Genomic DNA, 22306 nt, shown 5'->3' on the forward strand with positions numbered 1-22306 from the left:
AGGGTCAGAAGGGACCTATTAGATCATCGAGTCTGACCCCCTGCTCTGGGCAGGAAAGAGCGCTGGGGTCAAGTAACCTCAGCCAGGTGCTTGTCTAATCTCCTCTTGAACACCTCCAAGGTAGGGGAAAGCACCACCTCTCTTGGAAGCCCACTCCATATTTTGGCAACCCTCACCATAAAGGATTTCTTCCTGATGTCCAGTCTAAATCTGCTCTCCTTCAGTTTTTGGCCATTGTTTCTAGTAACCCTGAGGGGCGCCCTGGTAAACTGAGTGCCCTCTATTCCCTGCTGACCCCCACCGATGAATTTGTAGACAGCCACAAGATCACCTCTCAGCCTTCTCTTGCAGAGGCTGAAGAGATTCAGGTCCCTCCAGGTACCCTATTATCTGTCTTCATAGGGTCTTACCTGCAGGCCCTCAACCATACGAATAGCCCTCCTCTGAACCCTCTCTCAAGGTTATCCACCTCCCACTTGAAGTGCGGTGCCCAAAACTAGACACAGTACTCCAGCTGCAGCCTCACCAATGCCCATAGAGGGGAAGTATCACCTCCCTAGACCTGCTCATGATGCACCTACTAATGCCAGAAAGAGTACGGTTAGCCTTAGTTATTACCATTTTTACTGTAATACCAGTAATAAATTACTATAACAGGGCTGTGAGCACAGAGTTTATAAGGAGGCCTTGGAAAACTCAGACTGAATTCGGAGGTGACAGAGATGCCTGCAGCTCCACTGAACTCAGTGCAATGCCTCAGGTCTGGCCCCGTGTGAACGTGGCCCTGGTGAGCTACCCCAGGCAACTGGCTGGTGTCAGATAGAAGCAGTATCTCACAGATCAGAGCCAAGAGGAGCATCTGATTCAGTGAGCTGCTCTGACCTGTCTGTCTGGGACTTTGTACAGAGGTTCAGAGGGGAGACCATCTGGGATGGAAGCTGTTACACAGCCCCCAAGGGACTTCAGCAGACCTGTTTCATTAGGCACCTTCCCTCCTCCCCTCAGTTTCAGGGCAGGAAGGAGAAACTGAAAGGATTTGGAGTTATGAGAATCCACCCTGACTCGGGCATCCTGCCAGGTGCATGCCCCAACGCACAGCAGGGGGGTTAATGCTGAGCTATGGCCACTCCACTCCTGGAGGAGCTAAGGTAAAGGGAGTTGATTGTGTGAGCATGAGAGACACGGGAAAGGACTGCATGGGCGTGGGGGAAGGGATTGTGGGGGTTGAAAGCGGCGGGGATTGCCTTGGGGAGTGGGGAGAGAGCGTATATATGAGCGAACACTCTGCAACATGCTGCAACAGCTCTGAGAATAAAATGGTGGCTGGCCCTAGCCCCAGCAGGCTCTTCAAACAGGAGAAGATGCGATACAAAGAAAACGAGGATTCCCTTAAAATGGTAAGTGCTGGTTTCAGTGTGGAGGGTGGATCGTCAGAATACTGGACAATAGCATTGTTAATGCAATCAAACCACTCTCAGGCTAGAAAGCAGCCATCAGCACTTTGTGCCTTGGTTTCCTTATCTGTAAAATGGGAGTAATGATACTGATCTCTTTGTAAAGGTCTTTGGAAAGTGGTATACATGGGTTAGGCTTGTGCTGTTGTTGTTAGTTAATAATAATGGTAACAATAATACTAGTAATAGTAATAATAATACTAATAATGTGGGCAATGAGCCTGCATTAAATTCCTTGTCCCTGAACCTAGACTAAGTCAAATATTTCTCTCAAGCTATTTCACTCAAGCCCCCAGACAAACAGACAGTCAGACCCCTAAAGCAATATAACCTCAAGGACAGCGCAAGCAGCAGCCCTGCTTTATAAACAGCAATGCTGCTTTGAAAGCTGGAACCACTAGCAGGCCGGGTAGGTCTCAGGGCAGCAGGCAGCCTGTTCTATAAACATAGCTTCACAAAACAAATGTTATGCTTGGAAAGCTGATGTGTCTGGAAAAGTGGACAGGGGGCCCTGCCAAGCCCAAGATGCAGGCCTACAAGGTCCAGGTTCAAAGGTGGGGGCAGGAGTCCAGAGGAAATACCTGCCTGCTTTCTCTTTTCTAGCTGCTGATTCCATGTTGTTGGTATGAAAATCTGCTGTGATGTGCCTCACCCCTCCCACGCATGCTTCCCCATATTGTTTGCTTTTCAGCTTGTTTTCAAGATCAAATGGTTTTAATGAACTTCCCCTAGAACACTGATCTGTCTTCAACACAGCTCATAAGAAAGGGAACCCAGCGCACTGCAAGCCCACCGAAGACTAAACAATCTTGGGCCCAGCCATTGAGTAGTAGTGGAAGGATACAGCCATGTTTAAATTACTCATCTGGGACTTGAGAGATGCAGATTTAATTTCTGGATTTGATGTAAACTTTCCATGGGACTCTTAGGCTCTCAATTCCCCATCTATAACATGGGAATAATATTCTTTCCTTTCTTACAACCATTTTCTATCTGTCACACCGTAAAATCCTGGGGGCAGAGACAGCTCTTACTGTGTACGTATGCTGTGTCTAACAAGATGGAGCCCCGATCTTCACAGATATCTGTACTGTAACATAAATAATAACACATCTGTTGCATGCACAATAGGATAGACAAGAATGATAAACAGTGAATGATGGAAATATCTATAGGAGGTTATTAGAAGTTGGATAAATAAATAGCAGATAAGAACACTTTACACAGGATGCTGCATATCAAATTTAATTCTGCTTATTTAAATCTCCCCCTGTATTTTCAATGAGAAATGGCATTCTTCATTTCCCACCTTATATTTTTTTTCAACTTCTGCTGTGTGCTGTGAAAGACCTGCTGTGTTTCACCCAGCAGACGACTGCATTTTGGTCTCGGGTGCTTAGCACTTTTGAAAATTGGGTCACTTAAGGAAATGGTTGAATATGAATTTAGGAACTTAAATTTAGGCTTCTGTTTTGTAAAAATCTTCACCAAAGTGTTTTGATATACTGAGATGAAAATTACCTTAGGAAGTGAAAGTAACATTTTAATAATAGTCATTATCACCATCATCATATCTTTTTTGGAAGTGTCTATGTAATATATCATCTAAATAACAGGTGACATTAATTTTAGTACAATTGGCTATATAGTGCCATGTGACCTCTGAATTCAAGTCCAGGAGACACAATTGTGTGGGAAATGGCTGCATATATGGAGAGAGAGTCTCAAAGGGGCCAGCCATAGTCAAGCAAGAAGACAGGGCCATGTCCATGTTGACATGGTTCCAGTGCTATAGCACCATATGTGTGTGGTGCAGGGAAGAGGGTGTTATGCCAGGGAGAGGCTGGGGGGGCTATAGCCACCCCAAAATTCACCTTAGCCCTCCACATAACCACCCCTCCCAGCACCGCCTCTGTCCAAGCCCCTGCCTCCACCCTGGGCTGCCACTGCCTGCCCTGCACAGCTGAACCTGCCCCACTACTGCCCACAGTGGCAGGGTACCTTAAGCGGGTATTGTTAAAAAATGAATAATTATGTTTGACCAGAAGATATATAGCACAGCCCCTCACCCAATTTTCTGTCTAGCCCACCTCAGCTCCCCCACCAGAAAGAGGCTGGTACCACTGCTGTTTATGCACACCTAGCTCTCCTGAGTTGGTGGAGTGGGTTTCTCTCCCTTCAAACCCCAAGCTTTCCAACCCCATAAAGTGCAGTGTCTGCACCTTTAAATGGATGACACATTTCCCCCAGGTGGAATCCACTAATCTGCTAGCACATGTCATTTAGACAACCAGTCTTTCCAGAGCCTAATCCAAAACCCACTAGAGTAAGCAGGAATATCAGGTGCCTAGTATAGAAGAAGACTGAACTGTAGCTTCCCCCTGACCATAACCATTTCAAGAATGTCAAGTGCCTATCTATATTCTGTAACTGGAAGGCATGCCTAGGAACAACAATTCTTGAGACATCCAGTATTCCAAAAAATAAAAACCAAACTGGGAATTTTAAAACCCCACGAAATCATAGTTGAATATTTTTCTTTGTCTGTGCATGGGTTTGGATAAAGAAGAAATACTACAAATTGTAGGATCCAAAATTCTTCTCCTTGCACACTCTTTGGAATAGGACTCTCCACAAAGTCATCACTCTGAATCATATCTGTTGTCCCAATCTGCTCATCTGCAACCCCAACACACAGATCTGAGTTATCAGGAGTTTCCCATTACAGGAAGTCTATAAAACAGTAGTTCCCATCAAAAATTACTCAGCAGACTCTCAACACTCTCCCTTCCACTCCTTCCTCCAGCTACACAATCTAACTAAATCACTCAGGCCCAAACCCTCAAAAAAAAGATATTTGGCAGCACTTGAATTCAGTGGCAAGTCATTTCATTGCTTTGATGTTTATTGCAATTATAGCTGTGCTCACCATGACCTAAATATTACCATTACTTATTTGTATTGAAGTTCAGCTGAGATCCTGATTAGATATTGGGACCACACTGTGATAGAGTCCTGTACAAACACATACAGCAAACTCCTCTCTGAGCCAACTCACTTTGCCAATGTCTGTGAAACATGCCCACATTTTTTGTTACCCTTTTTCCTCTCCCTCCACCCGTGGATCATCCTATTTGACCAGCCTTGGCATTCAGCATTTCCTCTACATGTGCCCTTTTATCTCTCCAGCCCTACTCCTTTATTTTAACTATCCTTGACTTCTGCCTTTGGTCTATGTTTAGTTGCTTTTCTTAATCATGACTTGATTATGATGTATAAGTATCTTCATGGGGAGAAAAGCCTGGGTACAATCTGACTCTAACGTAGCACAGAAGACATGAAAAGAAGCAATGGCACAGCAGTAGATTCATAGATACTAGGGCTGGAAGGGACCTCAGAAGATCATTGAGTCCAGGCCCCTTCCCTAGGGGCAGGAAGTCAGCAGGGATCATAGGATCCCAGCAAGATAAACATCCAAATGCCTCTTGAAGGCATTCAGAGTAGGTGCTTGAACTGCCTCCGGCGGCAGTCTATTCCAAACCTTGGGGAAACGGTCATGGCGGAGTTTGTGACCATTCGACCTCGTCATCCCTTGGGGCACTCTGGTGATCAAACGTTCCCCCAGATCCTGGTGAACACCCCTGATAAACTTATAGGTGGCCACCAGATCACCCCAGAGCCTGCGCTTTTCCAGGCTGAAGAGTCCCATGGCTCTCAGCCTCTCATCATAAAGTCTGTTTTCCTGACCTCTGATCATGTGCGTGGCTCTCCTCTGCACTCTCTCAAGCTTCTCCACATCCTTTTTGAATCGAGGAGCCCAAAACTGGACGCAGTACTCCAGCTGCAGCCTCACCAAGGCCAAGTACAATGGGAGAATGATGTCCTGCGATTTGCTTGAGAAGCATCGATGCATGCAAGCCAGCATTTTGCTTGCTGTACAAACTGCAGTATCACATTGAAGGCTCATGTTCATCTTGTGGTCAGTCCTGACCCCCAAGTCCCTCTCGTCCATAGTGCTAGCCAGCGTAGCACTGCCAAGCCTATAAGCATGCTGCAGGTTTTTCCTCCCAAGATGGAGAACCTTGCCTTTTTCAGTGTTAAACACCATCAGGTTCTCATCCACCCATTTTATGAGCCTGTCTAGGTCTGCCTGGATCACTCTCCTGTCCTCAGGTGTGGATGCTTTAACCCAAAGTTTGGTGTTGTCGGCAAACTTGGGCAGTCCACTTCTGACACCAATGTCTACATCATTAATGAAGATGTTAAATAGTATAGGCCCTAGGACAGAGCCTTGAGGGACCCCACTGGTCACAGCGCACCACGATGATTGACTTCCATCAGTCACCACCCTCTGGGTCCTACTATGGAGCCAATTCCCCAGCCAGCAGTTCGTGGTGAGGCTGAGGCCACAGTTAGCCAGTTTTCCCCAGAGGTGATCATGGCATACCAGATCGAAGGCTTTTTTGAAGTCAAGATATATGACATCAATCTCTTCTCCCTTGGCCAGGTGATAGGCCATCAGGTTGTAAAAGGAAATGAGATTGGTCAAGCCAGACCTACCCGCAACAAACCCGTGCTGGCTATCCCTCAGGATGTTGCCGTCAGCCAGTCTGTTAAGGATGGCCTCTTTGATAATCTTTTCCAAGACCTTCCCCAAGATAGAGGTCAGGCTGATGGGCCTGTAGTTTGCTGGATCTACTTTCCTCCTTTTATTGAAGATAGGCACCACATTGGCCTTCTTCCAGTCTTCGGGCACTTCACCAGAGCGCCAGGAATTCTCAAAGATCCATGACAGGGGCTGAGCTATGATGCTAGCCAGCTCCTTGAATACCCTGGGGTGTAAACCATCAGGGCTGGCTGACTTGAAGGTATCCAGCATCTCAAGGTGTTCCTTCACAAGGTCATCATTGTAAGGAATCTTCCTCACCCGGGGCTCCCTGTCCCATAATGGGCAGGGGCATCTCATGGGACTGGTGAAAAACTGACCCAAAGTACCCATTTAGCAAATTTGCTTTTTCCTGGGCGTCAGTTGTCAGTTGTCCCAAAGACAGACAGTTTGTAGCAAAGGCAGACATATGAATATTAGAAATTAGGCAACATTACTTTTCAAAAGTGAAGGTGATTCGTCACTAGGTCAAGCTCACCTGGGAAGTGGAGGGAAAGATGCTTTAGCCAAACACAAATGATCAGGCTCAGACCTGGAGTAGCTATGTGAAAGTCTATGATTTATGTCCTGCAGCAGGTCAGACTTTGGGTATCTCTACACAGCACAGTGGAGTGTCAATCAGAGATACCTGAGCTACCTCTGAAACAAGGCAGTCCAGGTACCAGAAATAGTATAGCCACACTAGCACAGTGCTTCACCCATAGCGATTATTCAGAGCTCTTCCTTACCACTGCATTGTGCTATGTTAACAGATATTTAGGCTTGGCAGAATTTGATTTTTAAAAAATAATTTTGACAGATAATATACATTTTTATTTTTAAGCATTTATTTCAATTTTTATTGATTTACATTTTCAGGATTGAGTGAAATTAGAGGTGTGGGGGCACGCACACACTTGTACAGATGCATGTTCCCCAGCAATAAGACCTCCGCCTGCTGCAGTAGCGCCTGGCCCCTGCACCCAGTCTCACTTTGCCAGTTTCACTGGCTCTTGCCAAAGTTTGCAAGGGAGGGCTCACCTGGGTAGCACCCAGGAGGCAAGGACTGTGGACAGACACACATGGACACACTGCCCAAGCCTGCCCCCAACCCACCTCCAGCATTTACTCAGCAGGAGCACCCCCCACACCCCCTCCCCACAGGGACTGTAGTAGCAACCTATTCTTATGTCCCCTTTCTATAAATTTAGACTGGATATGTGGGGCACAGCTGTATGCTTCCCAGTATGTCCATAGGTGGCGGATAGTGGAATGACCTTCAGGGAAGAGTAGCTGTGAAATAAGAAGGGGTAACTGGTGAATAAGCAGTTGTGGACCAAGCAGCGGCAGTACCACCAGGATGTGGTGAAGACAGTAGATGGCAATGCTTTCCATCCTGAAAAGCCACATATATCCTTTGACAGTGCTGTGACATGGCGAGTACAGGTCACCACTATAATACTCTGCCTAGCCCCCAGCCGTGGGTCTAAAAATCCTCAACAGCAGAGCAGGTGGAAGAAGATGTTAGAATCTCAATAGCTACGGAGGTGGATGAAGGCTGCAGTGGAATGAGATCTCCAGTTGTCTTGGCCTCCTTGCCATTGGATCAAGGTCCCGTTCTGTCAAGAGCTGTGTGGAAGGTGAAGTGCAGCAGCTTCTCCATGATAAAAGAAGTCATGGAACAGGTGCACAGATGTCTTCCATGAAAACAGCTTTTCCAGCACATTTCTCAAGCCCACTGATGACCATCTAATGGTGATGGGAGAAGGACTGTGAAGCTCCTAGTCATGAACTTGCATAAAGGCAGCAGTTACAAGAAGGTTGTCTAGCACTTGGATGAGGCAGGAATTTGATTTGGCAGCTGTAACTGTGACTGAGCAGCCCTCTTCAGGATCCACTCTGCTTACCCCACATGGAGCAGAGGTTAGACAAGATGCCCTAAACATAGCCTGTCTACTTTCTTCCTGACTGGATAACCACATCCAGTGAGATCACCTTTACTGCGGTCCAAAAATACCAGCAAGGGCACACCATCATTTTTGGGACCTGGAACATCATGGACAACTCTAATAGTAAATGCCTAGGGCACCACGTTGCAGTTGTGCTCTGAGAACTCAGGTGATACAACATTAACGTAACTGCACTGAGCGAGACCTGGTAAGCTCACTGGAGACCTCACTGAGCGAGCTGGGCTGCTCAAAGAACCCAGGGACGGCTATACTTTCTTCTGGAAGGGTAAACAGGAAGGAGAATCCTGACTTCCTGGAGTTGGTTTTGCTGTTAAGGATGAACTCAAACCAATTCAGTGAGCACTGTCATCAGTGCATATTCCCCAACTCTTGGCACTGATGAAACCAAGGAGGAATTCTACACTAACCTTGACCAAGTCCTTTCTGACATTCCAGATGGAGACAGACTTATTCTGCTTGGCAATTTCAACACCAGAGTCAGAAGGGACTCTAACTTAGGGGTGGGCAAAATACGGCCCTCAGGCCAGATCCAGTCTGCCAACTGACTGGAACCAGTCTGTGAATGCCACGGCAGTGCTCCATATGGGTCCAAGCCCCACCAGCTCCCTGTGGGAAAGCTCATGCTGTGCCCCCACCCGCTCCCGCCAGCCCAGGCCCCGACCAATCTGGGGCTGTTCCTGGTGCAACTGCAGCTAGCCAGATGCTGCTCTGCTCCCCAGGTTCTGCCCACCTGGCATGACGAGCAGCCACCTGCAGGCAGGCAGAGTAGGTATGGCAGCCAGGAGCTGAAGCTGGAGCCCAGCATGCTGAGGTAGGAACTGCCCAGTTGAAGCTCCCTCCACCTGGAGCAGCACAGCAGGAGCAGGAGGACGGGCTGCAGCTGGAGGTGAGGGGAGCAGAACAGCCCCACCGGCCCAGGCCCAGGCCCTGGCCAGCACATGAAGCTTCCGGCAGGGCTGCTCCCAGTGCAGCGGCAGCTGGCTAGGTGCTGCTGTGCTTCCCTCAACTCCAGTGACAGCTCTTCCTCCTGCTTCTACCCCTGCTGCACCACTCCGGGCACATGGGCAGGAAGCTCCAGCTGGGCAGCTCCTGGAGGCAAGGGGAGCAAAGCAGCACTGAGCTGGCTGCAGCGGCACCACCCTGCCATAAGCTGCCCTCAGGCTGGGGCCAGAATGGCGGGGGGGGGGGGGGGGGGGGGGGCGAGCCCTTGCAATTAGGGTGGAAATGGTCAGGGATGGGCAAGTGAATTACAGTTCACAAAAGTTTGAGCTTTAGCTACAAGTGTTATGTATATACATTACTTTGGCTAGCAAGGTGCAAATCTACCCTGCCTTCTACTTGACTTCAGACTAACATGCCTAACTACACCTCTCAGGTAGCTGAATGGCCAGAGCTTGGATACTTCCTCCAGTGGCTAGCTAGTAAACTGAACAGGTGTGGAGGGCAGGCAAAGATCAGTTCTCTGGCAGAGCAAGGGATGAACCAGGCAATGTGGACTCGGCTCTGCTCTGCTCCAAGACAAGCACACTGGTACAAATTTGGAGTGACTCCACTGAGCCTTTTCCAAGGAGAAAGCAATACTGTTAGATGGCCTTATTCCAAATTTACACTTATCTAAAAGATAACAGAAACTGGCTTTACCAGAGAATCACAGGGCTGGAAGGGACCTCAGGGAAACTTGTACATGTGACGATGTCACAATGTATGTATGATGCAAATTTCCCTTTGTGTGGGTTAATGGCATCACATATTACATGTATGTGAGTTTTGGGCGTTTAAAATGAGTTTGCATCATTGCAAACTAAACTACATTGCAATGTAGTTTAGTGTGCAATGTTGCAATTTGGAAGATTGCAGCCTGCCCGGGCTTCTAGTGCCCCGTGCACCATCCCCACTGTCTTCTCCAGCCATCAGCACACCCAGCCATCCTTCTGCCAACTCCCTGCACTGCCTCAGGGGAAAGCCAGCCCGTTCCCAAGTGGCCCCAGGCATCTTGCTGGCCACAGTAGCCTGCTGAAGGGAGAAGCAGGGAGGAGCCCAATCTTTTTTTCTGTGGAGCCTGCCTGCCTCTCCTGCAACCAGGGAGCAATCTGACAGATCAAGGGCACAGATTAATGGGCCCCATGGCTGCCGGAGAGGCAGGCAGGCTCTGCCAAAAAAAAAAAAAAAAAAAGACTGGACATTAGGGCTGTGCAAAGCTTAAGGTGCTGATTTGATTTGGAGGAGATTCGACCCAATTCAGTGGCCGAATCTCCAAATCTGAATCTAATCATGGGACCAATAAAAAGGTTCAAGTTGATTTGAAACTCTCCAAATCTTTGGAAAAGATTCGGAGAGCTTTGATGATTCAGGCAGTCCCTGCCTGCTGCAGCTGAAGCCAGACTCCATGCCAGTAAGTAGGGAGAGTGGGGGCTGGAGGAGGGGGGAGCATCCTCTGGCTGCTCCCCCAGCCCCCTTGACCCCCACCCACTTCCCCAGCCTCCCCATGACTGCCCCAGCCGCACCAGCTCCTGGTGCTTTAAAAAAAAAGCCCCACTCACTGGGTACTGCTGGGCGGGGGGGGGGTGATCCCCGCTGCTCCCCACTGCCCCATGCCTCATGGGGGCTCTGCTATAAGCCCTTTGACCCTCCCTGCTCCCCCAGCACCCTTATGGCTGCCCCGCCTGCCCCAGCTCCGGCCCTTTAAGAAAAAAACACAGAACCCCTCCTCCCCGGATTTACTAGCTCCTGCAAAGCCCTCGGGGCTTTGGGGGGCTCATGGAACAGCCCCTCACACAGCACGGGGCAGCAGGAGGGAGTGGGGATTGCCCCCTACTAGGCAGGAACTGGTGAGTTCGGGTGGGGGGGTTCTTAAAGGGCCAGAGCTGGGGCGGGTGCAACAGCCATGCATTGGGGGCTGGGATAGGGGGTGGGGACAGAGCCCCTCATGCAGCGTGGGGCAGTGGGGATTGCCTCCTTGCCTGGCAGCACCCAGTGAGTTGGGGCTTTTTTTTTTCAAAGAGCCGGGAGCTGGGGAGGGTCGGCCCAGGCAGCCAGTGCCAGTCTGGGATAGTGGGCAGGAGATGGGCCTAGGTGATTCGAAGATTCAGCCAAATCGATTCGGGACGGTGATTCGAATCACCTGTAGCAGATAGCCCAGAAAGCCCCCTTTTCCTCTTGCCTGCATTTGTTCTCCCCTCTTTGGATATGTTTCTCTTCTTCTACCTTTTTTTCCTTCCTCTTTCTTTCAGTATAAGATAAGGAATTGTGTTTTAAACTTTGTATATGTGTATTTTGTATCTGCCCTCGTATTCCGGTATTTTTATCTATTTGTGTGCCATGGCATTACTCTTGTAGCTTATATTTTATACTCCTCACCTTTTAACTAAATGTTTTAGTTTGAGAAGTAAGTTATACATTGTAGCAATGTTAACAAGGGCAGGAATCAAACTGCCACTTCCCTGTATCAGGTGGACCCCTGAAAGAGCTAGTGAATCAGTGATTGAATGCATAACACAGTAGCAGGCGGGAATTAACACCTAGGAAAGCCGCAGATCAACCAAGGGAAGAAATCAATAGGAGACAATGTAGCAACCAGGAATTCTCTAAACTTCACTGTTCAAGGGCTAGAAGCCCTGGTCTGAGTTAATCAATGCTGAGGACCAACTTTTGGTCTGAATATCTCCAGATCGACCGCTCCCAGAGCCCTATTCAAAATTCTCCAAAACCTGCACGTACATGCGGACGACCCCTTGGGGCTGACAGATGCCATCCCCCCCCCCAAGGGGGGGAAGTCCCACGAGGGTCAATGACCCCTGGATTGGGCAAACCTGAAAACTGGGGAGTCACCAAAGTCGGCCAAGGACAGATAAAAAGCAGTGAAAAGTAACTCTCAGCAGCACCCTCTTCATCTCCAACTTGACCAGCACCCGACCTGTCCAGCCAGAAGGACCAGCCAGCGACCCCCTTCTGGAGGATAACACCACGCTGAAAGAAGCCTCGACTGGCCATCGACAGCAAACTCCAGCGCCTGTGGGATTGGTATACCTGACTCTTGTAGCTTGCTATTGTGTGTGCGCATGTGTGTATGTTGGGGGGGGGGGGGGGAACAGCCCCAAGGTTTATGATTTAACTTCATTACAGTGCTTCAATCCGCCTAATAAACCAGAATTTTAAGGATCCCGAGTTGGACATTTGTAGCCAACACACTGAATCGAGTCACTGCCCCCCAAATTGGCCAAATCCAAATCCGAAGCAAATACTGGCCACTTTGCACGGGCCTACTGTACATGGTATTCCAGGTGAGATCTACTCAGTGCTGAATAGAGCAAAAATAAACAGAAGTATAGTGTCCCAATATTTGATCTTTACCACTGGAGCTGTTGGCCTGAATTGATTTCTGGTGCATCCCACTGGAGTGTAACTTCCTGCAATACAATTACACCAGGATGTGGTTGGTTTGAACTTTAGCTTCCTTGGTTTTCAGGGAACTGACAGTTTCTCAGAGAGGTATGAGCTGGGAGGGTAAGATTTTCCCTCTACTTCCTGCTGCTGTAGAGCCAATCAATTCCTTTGGGCTCCAGTGAGACTGTGTTTAGTTTGTGTATTATGTGGGCTGCTGGACTTCACACAGTTTGGGGGCTTTCTATGTAGTTTGCATGTTCTTTCTTTAGAATATCCTTGAAACAGGCCCAGTGGGAGTCTGTTGTGATTTTACAGGGTAATGTCAAAGATTTGCAATATAATAAATATCAGTATACTATCCAGCTGAAGTGCTTTGCCAACAGGAGTTTCATCTCCCAAAACCCTCCCCCTGAGTAGGTCAGAAACATGTCCAATTGAACACAGCTCTGCAGTGGCACTTAGCAACTGTTACCTGCTCACATCAATGGTATACCATCATTTTAAACAAAGGGAGAGGGTCCACCTTGAAATCTAGAAGGAAGGTAAGTGGCCAGAGCGCGGTCCCCAACAATACATTTTGGCTGGTGTCATATGAACATAAAGGCTGTAGCTGGTCTTTAATGAGACATCTCCTGCAAAACAGGGGTCCCTGCAAGAGCCTAAGATTTTGCCTATAGGACACCCAGTTAAGTACTGAACATGTTGCTTACCTAGGAGCCCAGTTCAGAGCCTGTTAAGACAATCCTACAAGTGAAAATTATCTTTTTCAGTAAATCCTACTATAGTGGAGCTGAACAGTAGCAACAAAGAGCTGGAAAGTGTGGACCAGGCATGTGACAGGGTGGGAACAAGGAAATGTGTTCGGAATGTGACACTATCATATTCTGGATTCACTGACAGTGGTAGGGAAATTTCTGTAATTTAGAGCAACTGCCAGGCTAAATCAGAAGATAACGCCAGCCAATTCTGGCTGACATAAGGCAGCTTAAAGGCAGCTTTTCCTCCCCATACCTCTTGTTTTTCATCCTTTGTAGGAAACAGGCTTCAAACACCCATTCTTCCTCCTCCATTCATTGTTCAAATTTTTAATGTAGCACATTGCTTCAGAGACAAATAAATGCATTCTTACTTCTATAATTGTACATCCTAATATAGATATAGTCTGGCATGAAGTAATATGTATATGCAGGACAGAGGAAGTCAAGGCAGTTAAAACAACAATAACATTACACTGCTTCTTTCATGTGTTTCGCATGAATCTCAGTGGTTATTGTTTTGTTTGTGTTGTTACCAACTAAAATAGTTGTCATTGATTCATTTCCCCACCCCACATGCATACACCAAGTATGACCACACAGGCACACACACGTAGCATGAACTGCACAAAGAATCTTGCAGTAAGCCAAAAGGGTTAATAAAGATGCATAGGTGACTGGTAGGTTGTGCACATGTCCCCACGATGGGGTTGGTGCCCCTCTGACGGTCAACACTGATGCTGTCAGTAGGGCTGGTGCCCCCCCGACAGAGCCGCCGCCATCGGTGGCTTCTGCAAGTACCACCCCCCCCCCCCCCCCCCCCGGGATTCAGGAGGCACCAGTCACTCATGTAAAGATACCCAGTTAACAATTCACTACTTAACATAAAGTACTAACAGTTTTATTCTATGGCAAACATCTGTTGCAACATACCAAGCCTTAGCTTTTCTCTAGCAGTTTCCATTCATAGATCCCAAAGTGTTTTCCAGGAGTGGATGTGTCACAATCCCTATGGGCAGATGGTGTTAGAAAGAGTTAAAATGACTTGGCCAAGTTAACACAGTGAGTTGCTGGCAGGAATGAAGCCAGGTTTCCTAACTCTCCACCTGACATCCTACCCATTTAACTGCACTGTTAGGGCAACAACTGCTGACTGATTGCATTAGGCGGATAATACACAACCAAAAAGTGGAAGTGGAATCAATATCCTTGAGTCTCTGGGCTGTCCCCTTTTTCCAGCACTAAGGCAATGTTATCCCTCACATGCAGACCAGAGCATTTTCTTCTCTGCACACGTCTAGTAAGAAAATGGCCTTTTACATGACCCCAGAACAAACATCTCCACCTACCAGACAGCTTGGCATATGGTCTCTGCTTTATCTTTTAAAACTCTTTATCTAAGCAAGTGCAAACAGAAAAATGTTTTAAAGTAAGGCCTTGTCTAATCCAGTTGTTTAACTCTTAGGGCCTTGTTACACAGTAATTTTAGGTGGCTTCTGGATTTCTTAACCCTGGATTGGCTGCATGCTTACACCTTTATGTGTTTTAAAGCACTTATTATTTGGTTCAAAATTATGCTACTTCAGGACAGGATTATCTCTAATTCGCATAACCTTGCTTCTGTTTCACTAAGGTGTGGCCACTCACCCAGCCATTCTGCCCAAGCTGAAGTCTTCCAGTATCCCAGGATGGTCCAGGGCTGCAGTGTTTGCTTTGCCCGGGGGAAGCAGCAAACAGATTGGGTGCGGGTGGCAGCATTCACTCTGCTGTGTTATTCACTCTGCCCAATGTGCCTAGGAGACCACCACATGAACCAGCTTGTTGCTTCAGCCAGGCAGAGCAAACACTGCAGCTCTGGCATGCCCAGCAGTCACAGTGCCTCCTGACCAGCGACACCCCCCACAGCCACAAGTGCCCCAACCCTTTTACCCCCTCATATTGAAAGGGGCTTATATTTAGGAGGCTCAAAGAGTTTTTAATCACAAAAAAACACAAAGAACATTATGGGAACATGATGGCATATCACCACCACCTGGGGCTATGTGCAGCTCCCAGTCCTACCCCTGCTCACCAAGCCTCCAGTGGCAAGTCACAGCTGTGCAGGTGAAGGGCAGTCAGATGGTTTTTCATCGTAAAGTGTGACTGCTCCACTAAACCAATCAACACTAATCTGATTAATATTTGTGCAGCTTACAGCATAAGATGTAACAAGGCCCTTTGCCTCCTTTCACAAGCAACACAAAGCTCATCCAGCACCAGAGCTAACTTAGTTCTAATACTGTTTTCTCTCTTTGCATCCAAGTTACATGTTACTGCAACATAATATTACCTGATTAACTGACTGAATAAGGGGATTCATGGCAGAGTGAAAGCTCAGTGGGCTGGATTCTCTTCCAGTTATAATACTAGCTCCCCTGTTGGCAATGGAGTTTCCTCTAATAAAGGCAGTGTAAGCTAAAGGAGAATCCCACCATATACATTTCATGCAAAATATACAGAACTGGTTCTATTCTCCCTTGCAGCAGTTTTTAAACCAGTGTGTCTGCACTTCAGCAGTTGCTCCTGATAGGCACCAGTAAAAGTGGGATCACAGTCAAGCCCATATTCCTGAACAGAAGTTTTGCTAACTTGTCAGTAGTGACATTTGCACCAGTGGAATGGGGCAGAATAAGAATAAATAGTGAAGTACCTACAGATTATAACAGAAAAATCTATGGCCTCTGGGATGGGCACCTAAGCCCCTCCACATTGGGCAGGACAACACACTTCTGTGTCCTGTTTACTAACAAAATGCAGCTCCCACAAAGGCTACACATGCCATACCAGCGAGTGTGCATTTTAGCTTGGAGAGAAGTGATATTACCTTGATATGGGTGACAAGATTTTAGCCGTTCAAGCCTTGGGCTGTGGGAGCGGGTAATGGAAGATAGAACATTTTGCTTTGAGTTCAAGTCATTACTGTGTGCTGACTGCTTGGTGGCCTGTATGAAGTATGCTGTCAGTGTTACTTATTATGGGGAAATGGCAGGTCCTATTTTCAAAAGTGCCTAAGTAATTTAGGAACTTATGACTTCAGCACATGAGGTTGGATATGATATTTAGGTACCCCACTTATTTCAATGGGAGTTAGGCACACAAATACTTTAAAAAATTCAGCACTTAGGAATCTAAGTCCCATCAGTTTTGGGACTTAGGCTTCCACATCTCCTAGGTTCTTCTGAAAGCTTTACCCAGCATGTCCAACACTGCACAAAGCACAGAAGTAAAGCTGTCCCAATATCACAAACCCTAACCGTTCAAAAATCATGAGCCTTGCCCTTCCAAAATCATGAGCTCACTTAAAAAGCAGGAGATTTAAATGTTAATAATTTGGGGGTCTTTTACTGGTCTTCCGCTTCCTGACCCTTTGCACTACACTTAGGGTATATTTCCATGCTTTTCTCCACAAGGACTAGAAACTTACTTTTTCTGAACTGAAAGACAGAATTCTCCTCTCATCCCTTATCTCCAGGATCTGAGACTTGAAACCAAAAATACCTAAGACAGATACTGAAAAGGAAAAGCCCAAGGAAGGAACTACTTTAGGGCTATCTATTATTGTTATTATTAACAAACTCACATCTTAGGAGCATCACGGGAGGTCACACAGGTATCCACATCACCAAACCTGCACCCTGTCTATGCTCTCAAGTTGCCACACTTCATGTGGCAGTAAGCACCTGGAACACTGCCAGTAATGTGGTTTGTGGAGGGGCACCCCTAAGAGCTGTGTGTCAGCTGCCCATTTGTCAGGCTGCTCTCTGGCTTTCAGCCACGTCATCAGGGGAGGAGGAGGAGAGGCCCAAAGCTCTCATTCTGTAACTTATTTTAGAGTCCCAAGGATGCTTAACCCTTTGTAGGCAGCAGGCAGTGTATGTCCCTTCATTTGGCTGGAGGACTGAAAAATGCCTGTATTTTAAGGGGTTAGCAGTCCTTTTATTTTCCCTTCTCTTTAGTCCATCAGGAAAACTTCTTGCTTTCTCCACTGTGTGTGTGTGGGGGGGGGGGGGGGAGGAGGGGGGGAACGACACACGCACAACACAAGTTTCCATTCTCTTTCTCTTTCTCTTTCTACATGTGTGTGTGTGGGGGGGGGGCGGAAGGTGCCTGAGAGACAAATAGCACTGGCATAGATAGATATCTACCTATATCTATATATGGAGGGGGGGGGGTGTGCATGCAAATCATAGTTACTTTTATACTTACATTAGGTTACTTTCTGTGGGTGTCTATTGGCATGTCCACACACTTGATAATAACCCTATGGGATTGCACAGCCATTAGCAAAGACAGAATTTAACCTACTGCATACAGGGATGGGACTGATGTTGGCACCTACAAAGTAATTCTGAGCTCCCCATTGAAGCACGGACAGTAGGGGTAAATAGCAGGTGCGAATGCCTGTCTGGCTTGAGCCAGTTTCTAGTTCCATGAAATGACACAGCTGCATGTAGGACTGGTTGGGCCTGGGAATTGTATGCCACCTACTGACTGCTTCTTTGGCAGGATTCATCACTGGTTTAACTATTCCACCCCCACAACACACACACACACACTTCTCTGTTGTAAAGCTCTGGACGACTATAGAAAGAAAATGGAAGGCAGGGTTTTCTACTCCTGCCTCTGATGCTTAAGCTGGTGAGTGCTCTGCTCTTTAGTAGAGCATGAGGGATGGGGTGTTGGTGGTGCTCAACACTGAAACTTCAATTAAGGCAAGGTAACTATAGGGAAAGGGCCACGTTGTGGCAGAACAGAGGCTGGCTGTAAGAAGTCTATTTCAGGAGCAGAAATTCCTTGGGAATTTTGCCAGGAACTAACATGGCTCTTGGAGCAGGAACCCAGTAGGAGGGGCTGTGTACAGTGGGAAACAGGAAGAGGTGAGCTGCATCTTGCTGTTCCAGCTCTTCCAAACCTGACTCACAAAACTCTTTGCAGGCTGAGAAGTCCTTTTGCTGAAGCAGGGAGAGACTACACACATACACATGCACGCATCTCTCAAGTGGGGAAGGATTTGTAGAGACCTTCTGGATAAAACACTCAATGGGCTCTGCCAAAAAGATCTCTCTCTCTGCCATCTAAGGGCAAAAACAAGCCTAGTTTCATTCATGGTTGCCTTTTTGTCTTTCAGATGTGAACACAGCTCAGCCCTCAGCTACACAGCCACCAGCAGGTAAGAAGCATGGAGCCTTCCCCAAGCACTCTCACCAGTTGTAGAGAATAGCAGGGAAATGGACCCCTGGGGAAGTGGCTGCCCAAAGGTTTCCATGAAGAGTCCCTTGTCCTATTACCACCCTGCACAAGCGAGGAGTTGACTCTGCACTAACCCCACAAGGACAGGGAAGGGGAAGGATGGGAGGAGTGTAGCCCTTCGGAGCCCTATTTGGGAAAGGACTATGTAGGTTGAGCAGCTACCCCTTGTCTGTTCCCTCTGGCTCTCAGTACCTGTATAATGTCTACTCACCTTACCTGGGTGCCAGCTCATGGGATGTATCATCAGAAAGATTCTGACACTTAGTTTTCAGGTTTGGGGGCCTGACTTCCAAAGCAGCAGGTCCTGCTGTGTCCCCTAGCATGCTGAGCTCTGCTGAATGTCTATCCTTGACTGCAGGCAATAGGCTCATTTGAAACCAGGAACTATGGACCAGGCTCAAAAATTAAAGTCATTTACATACCTAAAGGTGTAGATAGGCACCTAATAGGTTTTTCAAGAACCTGGGCACATCGGTCATGTATAGACAACTTTCAGTGCCTGGACACTCATTCATCACCTCTCTGTATCCTTAAGTATAGAGATGCTTTGAAAATCCCACTAGGTACCTAAAAATCTTTATAATCCAGACAGATCTTCTTTAATCCATGCAGACTCTTCAGGAACCTTCTCTGCCCCTACCCTGGGGAAGGCTGCATCCTCCATCCATTATCAAAGCCACAAGAACAAAGTTAGTGATTATCCCCTTGAAACAAGCAACTTTCCATTGCTGCCCTTTAAAAATTCCACACACAAAACCCAACCTTCCAGCAATAACAGGGAAGCCTGACTACTAATGAGAGTGATGCACCTCTAGGAGAGGGAAAAACTGAAAGGAACTTGGGACACTGACAGATGTGACGGTTTGTTGTGCAGTCAGCCACTGAAAGCACTCTTCTGTTGTGCATTAACAGAAGTACACGGCTGCAGAGCACTTTAAAAATGCCCAATCTTTATATGCCATCATTATATGAGGGTTCAGATGAAGGTGATACAAAGCAAAGCACCTTCACTGACATCTGTCAGTATGGTTAGGAGCAGGGCTTGGCTGACACAGCTGAGCCTGTTCCCTGTGCTGTTTTTGGAAGGGGACCAGGGTGGGGGAAGAGAACAGAAGGAGCTCATTCTGAGGGTTGCCCAGCCAATAGTGGAGCGTGGGATGGGTGGATTGGAGCCCCTTCACCTCGGTGGAGCTCCAGTCCACCCGCCCCACCCTCCAGCTGGGCAACCCCCAAAACGAGTTCCCTCTGCTCCCTTCCCATTCAGAAAACAGTGCAGGGACTGAGAGGGGCATTGCTGAGGGAGAACAGCTGCAAAGACACAGCCGCTCTAAACTACAGCTCAACTCCCAACTCTCAGAACCCAACAGCAAATGTCTTTTGAGTCCTGGGAATAGGTGTAACTCATGCCACTTCTTGCAAACTGCCATGAGTTACAGTGGGGGAGCTGCACTTCTGTCTACAACCTTGGTAGGATGCAGGAGCAGCAGAGAAGTAGTAATAATGGGGTTGACCACTCTGTGCTGGGGTGGGAACAGCTCTCTACTCCTACCATTTGCTTTAGGCCCAGATTCCCTTTCCATCCCTTGATGCTATTTCTAACTAGAAATGATGAATCTAGATAGCAAAGCGTTGTCTTTTGAAAGAGCAGAGCCCCAGAGTTGTTGGCCTGGCACGTTAAGTGCACTGGTTGCAAATATTAAATCAATATCACCTACTCCATTAATGATCATTAAGAAAAAAACAGGCACAAAGAATTCCTGAGCTGCTTGGAATGCTGCATTTTGTGTGAGAGCTGAACTGTTAGAGTGCACTTAGGTTACATTTTTCAAGCTTTTTCTGCTATTATGAGAAGATTTTTTTTAATGAAAGCTAAAATTCACAGGATACCAGCAGCTGCAGCTTGAAGAAAAATGCCAAACATCAAAGATAGCAGTGGCTTGATGTGGGAGCTGATTCTTCTCCTATTTTGCAAGCAGAACAGTCAGATGGAAAGCTGGGGGTCCATTGACTTAGCCCCAATACAACCCCAACCCTGCAGTAGTCTCTCCAGCACTTAAACAGGGGCCAGGAACTGCAAACACCTACCCAGGCAATGGGGAGCACTCTGGGAGCAGAAGGGAACCCAGTCAAAATGATCAGCAGAAAACACTCATGAAACTAGTGGGAGCATTACTGATGTGGTATGTGCACTACTTTTGTCATGTTGTTTCAGCTATCACATTGACACCAAAGCCTAGTGAGCACTTTACTATGGTTACAATGCCAATCTTTTTCCAGGTGGTTTAAAATACTGGAGATAGAGCCCGGGTACAATACCACCCAAAGGCCTCCAGCCTTCAGCAGTTGCTGTGTCTTCCATATAGGATTCTATATTTCCCATCTGATTTTGACTACAGCATTTACATCTCATAGAGGAGGCATCATGCCAGTCTGGCTTCCCTTTTTCCGGTCTATCTGCCCAAGAAAGGCACTGCTGGATTGGCTAGTAAGGGAAGAAACACCATTCTGAGCCTCACAGCAGTCTTGTGGGATCAGATGGAAGTTGTGAGGGAGGTCCAAGACTAGGAAAGCAGCTCTCTTGTGGCACTTCTGGTGCCTTGCCAGTCCCCTTTCATCCCTTTAGTCTCTAAGAGAGATTCTGCACTCTCTAATAATGAGTTTTCCTTCATGCATCTCTGGGTTCCCAACTCCCTTTGTCCATGAGCTTATGCTTGTCCAGGGTCTGGCTCTGCCCCGACAACAACCAGACCTGCTCTGCATGAAGGTTTCTCTCCAGTCCAGCCACCTTGGCACCTGCTGCTGTTACGTGTGTGAGATTCACAGAAGTTTAGGGCTGGAAGGGACCTCTTGAGATCATTGGGTCCAGCCCCCCTGCTCTGGGCAGGAAAGACTGCTGGAGTCAGACAACCCCAGCAAGATGTACACCCAGTCTCTTTTTAAAGATCTCCAGGGTAGGTGCCTGTATCCCCCCCCCCTCCCCCCCCCCCCAAGAGTCTATTCCAGAGTCTGAACCATGAAGAAATTTTTTCCTTATATCCAGCCTGAAACCTTCTTTTAGGAATTTCTGACCATTGTTCCTGGTTTTCCCTTGGGGCGCTTTGGTAAATAGTTGTTTGCCTAGCCCCTGATACTCTCCCCTGTTATATTGGTAAGCTGCCACCAAATCCCCCCACAGTCTTCTCTTTTCTAGGCTGAATAGTCCCATCCCTGTCAGCCTTTCCTTGTATGGCTTTCTCTTCAGGCCTCTAATCATGAGTGGCTCTTCTCTGAACTCTCTCAAGCTCTCTCAGCTTCAACCTGGAAGGGTGTGGGCAGTGGGGTCCCGCAGGGTTCGGTCCTGGGACCGATACTCTTTAATGTCTTCATCAGTGACTTGGACGAGGGAGTGAAATGTACTCTGTCCAAGTTTGCAGATGACACAAAGCTATGGGGAGATGTGGACACGCCGGAGGGCAGGGAACAGTTGCAAGCAGACCTGGACAGGTTGGACAAGTGGGCAGTAAACAACAGAATGCAGTTCAACAAGGAGAAATGCAAAGTGCTGCACCTAGGGAGGAAAAATGTCCAGCACACCTACAGCCTAGGGAATGACCTGCTGGGTGGCATGGAAGTGGAAAGGGATCTTGGAGTCCTAGTGGACTCCAAGATGAACATGAGTCGGCAGTGTGACAAAGCCATCAAAAAAACCAATGGCACTTTATCGTGCATCAGCAGATGCATGACGAATAGGTCCAAGGAGGTGATACTTCCCCTCTATCGGGCGCTGGTCAGACCGCAGTTGGAGTACTGCGTGTAATTCTGGGCGCCACA

General features: G+C 47.6%; 1 protein-coding gene across 5 annotated transcripts in view; it reads left to right on the plus strand.

Annotated features, from left to right (window-relative positions):
• The window catches only part of ECSCR (endothelial cell surface expressed chemotaxis and apoptosis regulator), a 58850-nt gene that overhangs the window by 6350 nt on the left and 30194 nt on the right, over nucleotides 1-22306 (plus strand). For all 5 annotated transcript variants that reach the window (XM_014606580.3, XM_019487119.2, XM_059733438.1 and 2 more), the window contains exon 2: nucleotides 18375-18416. In XM_014606580.3, the coding sequence (XP_014462066.1) occupies nucleotides 18375-18416 (42 nt within the window). The remainder of the gene's footprint in view (nucleotides 1-18374; nucleotides 18417-22306) is intronic.

This window comes from Alligator mississippiensis, chromosome 9 (assembly GCF_030867095.1).
Source record: "Alligator mississippiensis isolate rAllMis1 chromosome 9, rAllMis1, whole genome shotgun sequence".
Classification (NCBI taxonomy): Eukaryota; Metazoa; Chordata; order Crocodylia; family Alligatoridae; genus Alligator; species Alligator mississippiensis.